A 5102-nucleotide genomic window follows, 5' to 3' on the forward strand; every position below is an offset into this window, starting at 1 on the left:
AAAAAAAAAAAAAAAAAAAGCATTTTAATATATATAAGAAATGCGCAAAGTTTGAAATACAAATTCATCAATTTAATACAAAATTAGACAACGTTTGTGCTTAGAGACCATAGAAAGCAATATCACTATCCAAAAAGTGTTAAAACTTTGACAATTTACATTTCAGCCCTGACTAAATAAACTGAACAAACCATAAGCTTGTGCTTACTTTTTATTGGTATATGAACTGCCAGAAAAAAAAAAAATCTAAAAATATTTGGGCCAGTGTAGAAATGTTATGAGGGCCACATGTGGCCCTCATTTTACTTTTTTGCAATTCCAGTAATGTTGCAGAAGGGTGGTTTTGGGTTCTACTCTGGAGTGATTTGTATGAAGATATTTCTATTTGGTATCTACAAGGTGTTTTGCAAATTTACCTAAGAGCTAGCTAGATTCCAGTAAAAGTGGTACCAGAGCAGTGTGGATTGCAAGTTTTGCTGGGACAGCGACTGATGATTACATAAAAAGGTGTATAATACTGTGACAAAAGAAACAACTAGAACCGGTGCTCTACCCATGCCGGGCAAAGCAACAGGTTCACTTTACTGCTTGTCCCAGAGGAAGTATGCTTCCTTTTCCTTAGCTTCCCCGCTGCTCAATTTGCTTTTGAAAGTGAAGTAACATACTTGGTTCTTTTGGGTACGGAGGAGCACGTAACTCCCCTTCCTTCCATTAAATAGGAGAGAGAGTGCTCAGGTCTGTGTGAGCTCCAAGTTACACTTTGGAGTTTTCACAAGGCTTCTTCTCCCCACTTCCAGGAGCAAATGAGCAGCAGGAGGGCAAATGGAAAGGTAGGTATAAGAAGCTGCAGACACCTCCCTGCATGTGAAAAGGCGCCACATGTAATCGTATGTGATACAATTACATGTGGTTAGGAATAGATGATTGTCCCTGGACGCATGGTAGAGGCACCTTAACATTTGGTGTGAAAAAAGCCTTAGTCTCAGGAAATTTGGAGTGAGATTTGGTAATGTCACTACTGTGCTCCTAATGGTTCTCCTTCCTGGAGGCTGACATGAGGAAACAAAGCTCTGCCTCTACCAAGATGGCCGTCTCCACAAGGAAGCAATGTGCAGAACAAGGTATGGCAAGTCACTAGTGGGGGAAAGGTCAGCTACAGGGAGACCACAAGCAACTGGTGAGTAATCATTTGCTAGCTGCCTTCCTAATGTGTAATAGTTTTGGTCACTGTATAAAAGTAAAAGAACTGAACTCACCATCGTACTTTGCTAAAACTGCTTGCACATCTGCGTATGCCTGGAGCTCCAGCAGAGCTTCTAATAAGTTCTCATGAATATTGAACATGCTCAGCAGTGGGAACTCCTTCATTAACTAGAAGAAATAGGACATTGCACAGTTCTCTTAGCATGAATGCTAGCTCAAGTTGTACACTGGAGAATTACTCTGCAGATCACATCACCATTATACAGCAGACCATTTCAGAATGGAATATTTTCTGGAATATTTAATGACAAAAGAGCTTAGTTGAACATGGCCAGATACAGAACTTCAGAATAAGTGACGCAAAGTGACTAAATGTGCATGCAATTATTACACTATGCCGAAAATATCAGAACATCACTTCCTATTATTCTTGGCCTTTCCATGCCATTCTACCCTGTATATCCCTGCTTCTGATGTACAATACGTTTACTTAACCGTACTGGCTAAAGAATATATACCACTGATATAACGAGTGGTACAACCCACAATGCACTGTTCATTTCTTTCCCCTGTTACTCTACACTCTTAATCCCCCCATATTTTATAATGACACCCATACTTTAGCATAGAGAGAAGAAGAGACCACAAATATGTAATGCATCTTTGTTCTACCATTGCAATTTCTGAATACTGTACTGTATGTCCTGTTCTTGTAACCAGGAAATGTACTTGTTATGTACACTTGTGTAAACATCAGAAATCATTGTAAAAGAAGATATCAAGACAACAAAATGGAAACGAGTTTGGGTTTGCTCAGGGTCTTGCTCTTGCTTTTGGTTTGGATGAAAAAAAGCCGGATACCCCACATAAAATAAATATCTTTGAGACATCAAGCACTTCAAATTGCAGGAATAGCTTTTGTGTGTTAAAAAGTACCAACATGTATATTTTTATTAGCGGTCTGAAAACTGCTGTGAAACTACGAGTTCAAGGTATGCTGGGATTTTAATGGTTCTCTTGGTGTTGATATGTGAGAAAATATAATGATCTTACTGTATTCCTTCTCTTTCTATAGTGTGTAACTATGAACAAAGTTCCTGTTTTATCTTCTTAGACATAATTATGGGCGCATTTTGGTAATTGACATATAACACTCCAATAACACTATGTACTGAGTTCTCTTTATCATAATTAGTTGACCAATGGCACCATTCATTAACCTGGCACTGTATGTATTATTTTTGCATGATCATTGCATGTTTAGATTTGCGTTTTGCGGGGCAGATTTAAGTACATGAATTGTTGATATATAATGTATAACAATCATGAATCACTGTAATTCAAGCTTTAAGACCTGGGTACTACATTTTAACTCTCGCTAGTGCTGTACTCTCTAAATTAGTAAAAATACCCCCCCCCCCATGTCCACAAATGTCACACACAGAATGCTTATCTACAAGAATAAACCTGCATGTGATCCAGTATGCAGCTCGTAGAAAACTTATACATGGTTTTGGAGAAGCTGCACATTTTTAACAAGTTAAAATGAAATGTTTTGTCCTAATATTTATTACACTATTAAGAAGAATCTGTTTGACTGTGGAGCCAATAGCAGTGACAGCAATTCTCATGACCTACTGCATGTAAGCAGATGGCCCAAAGAAGCAGGCTACCCTGGAAGACACCAGATGGAGAAGGTATGCAGTAACAATAATCATGCTGGGTGCAATAATGCAATAATGTGCTGGGTTAAGATTATGAACATAGTTTGGTGTTAGGACTGGGTTTAAGGGTAATGTTCTAAAAGTCCAACTCCCCTTTTCCGGGACTCCCTCAACAAAGCCCCCCCCCCCTCTTAATACTTTAACTATTCTTGAATACAGATTTATTTCAGCCAGCTACATAATAAGAGGGGTCCTTCGTTGGCATTGACAGTCCTTACTGCAGGATAACACTACATTTCAGATATTTGATATTGTAAGGAAAATCAATGTAATAGAAATGTATCATCTATTTGTTCCCATATACAGTACATGTAGGTTTCCCCAAACTGACATTACCGCGGGGATTTGTAGCCAACACATCATTTCAGCCTGTGGGTGAATGTTAAATATGAGTTTGTATTCCATGGATACTTATCCCTACTAATAGAATGGCTTTGTCAGCTTCTTGTATTAAAGTGGAGTGGTCATGTCCAGCATAGTATTTAATGGAGAACTCCATTTAAAATTGAACACTCAGAAAGAAACTCAGAAGCAACTCTGAACAACAAGAATACTGTGAAGGCCCTGGATGTTAAATAAAAAGAACACAACCTGTGATGGGTGGTTCTGCTTGAAAAAACTGCCACATAGTGCAGATTATAGGTATATGTCAACAATAACTAAAAGCATTTAAGAAGCATGAGTCTAGAAAACCACTTACATCCCTCATCATCTTTACTGCTTCCCTTGTTCTGCCCAGCTTTCTTGCACACATTGCCAATCTCCTTTTAATGTACACAAGTACATTTGTGTCTCGCCCTATAATATAAATAAATATATTAAAATAAAGTAAGTCTAAAAATAAAATTATAATACACAAATACAGGGTAATGTAATGACAATTTAAAATCCAACATTAAAAGTGCATATATCACATGCTGTACAATACAACCCAACAGCTGCGTATTAATCTCTTAACCTAGGTTTCAATGGTATACCAGACTTCAAAAAAGGAAAGCTGGAAAGTATTTTAGTGAATACCTATTTTGAGTTAATATCGTGAATTCAGTTGAAATCAAATTTTATGTACAATATACACAATACCCTTTTTTGTTTATTAAGGTAAAAGTAAAGTCTGGTTCAGGAGCAGCTCTAAAAAACAGATGGCTCTTACTGTGCTGAGCTTCATACTGGGCACCATGGTGCTGTAACTGTTGACTTCTCCTGTAGCAGCCTTCTCCAGCTTTAAGTGCTTGCTTAAACAACTTCTCTGCCTCCACAATAGTAGTCGCCTCTTCCTCAGCGAGGAGAATAAATGCAGTAGCACATCTACAGAAGATATCAAAGAAAGACAAATTTCAAGATACAAATCTGACAATTTTGGAAATTAGGTTTTCTCTTCATTTCATCTGTATTCAGATTGAAGTTTCAATACTACATGGTTTTCCACTAATACTTGGTCTAGTGTAACCCTTTGCTTCCAACTTTATGGGGGGAAAAGTGGGTTCCTGGCTCATAAAGCAGCCAGAGAAAGTTAATTGCACATATAATGCATTTATTATGCAATTTTACAAACAATTACAGCTATATTAAAGCGTGTAAGATATTTTAAATCAGGAACTTAAATGTTTACATGGTTATTTACATCCTTAGGGGTGGCTAAAATTTGCCTTTTTCAACTACATGAAATACATTAGCAGGGCAGTCAAGAAAAGTTAAAGTGACATTAAACCCTCAGATTTTTTAACATAAAACAATACTGTAATGTGTGTCTTACTGTGATCCATGGTAGTTTCCCTTCTCTTTGATGCTCTTCCTTTTAAATCTGTATCTCTTCTCATGCTTAGAGAGAACTTCCCTTTTCAGCAGACTGCCTTGTCTCAAACGGTGTCTGTGTATCCGTTTGTGTAGGCTGTAACCTAAGCCAGCACTACAGGAAGAGGCCCTGAGCTGAAAAAGGGAAGTTCTCTTCAAGCATGAGAAGAGATACAGATTTAAAAGGAAGAGCATCAAAGAGAAGGGCAACAACCATGGATTACAGTAAGGCACACATTACAGTATTGGTTTATGTTAATGTCACTTTAAGTTTTCTTGAGAAACAGCTTTGTACCAACCTGTACAAAAATAACGCAGGTAATATATGCTGTCACAAAGCACCATCATGTTCATTAAAAAACAACTGCTCTATTTTTCCTC

The 5102-nt window shown here is 37.6% G+C and overlaps 1 protein-coding gene across 4 annotated transcripts in view; it reads right to left on the reverse strand.

The window, feature by feature from the left end:
- The window catches only part of ST7 (suppression of tumorigenicity 7), a 99624-nt gene that overhangs the window by 17283 nt on the left and 77239 nt on the right, over window positions 1-5102 (reverse strand). For all 4 annotated transcript variants that reach the window (XM_018574092.1, XM_018574101.1, XM_018574085.1 and 1 more), the window contains exons 7-9: window positions 4081-4235; window positions 3628-3725; window positions 1257-1371 (exon numbers count right to left, since the gene is read on the reverse strand). In XM_018574092.1, coding sequence (XP_018429594.1) covers window positions 1257-1371; window positions 3628-3725; window positions 4081-4235 — 368 coding nt within the window. The remainder of the gene's footprint in view (window positions 1-1256; window positions 1372-3627; window positions 3726-4080; window positions 4236-5102) is intronic.

The sequence above is a fragment of the Nanorana parkeri genome, unplaced genomic scaffold, assembly GCF_000935625.1.
Source record: "Nanorana parkeri isolate BGI_ZX_2015 unplaced genomic scaffold, ASM93562v1 scaffold49, whole genome shotgun sequence".
Classification (NCBI taxonomy): domain Eukaryota; kingdom Metazoa; phylum Chordata; class Amphibia; order Anura; family Dicroglossidae; genus Nanorana; species Nanorana parkeri.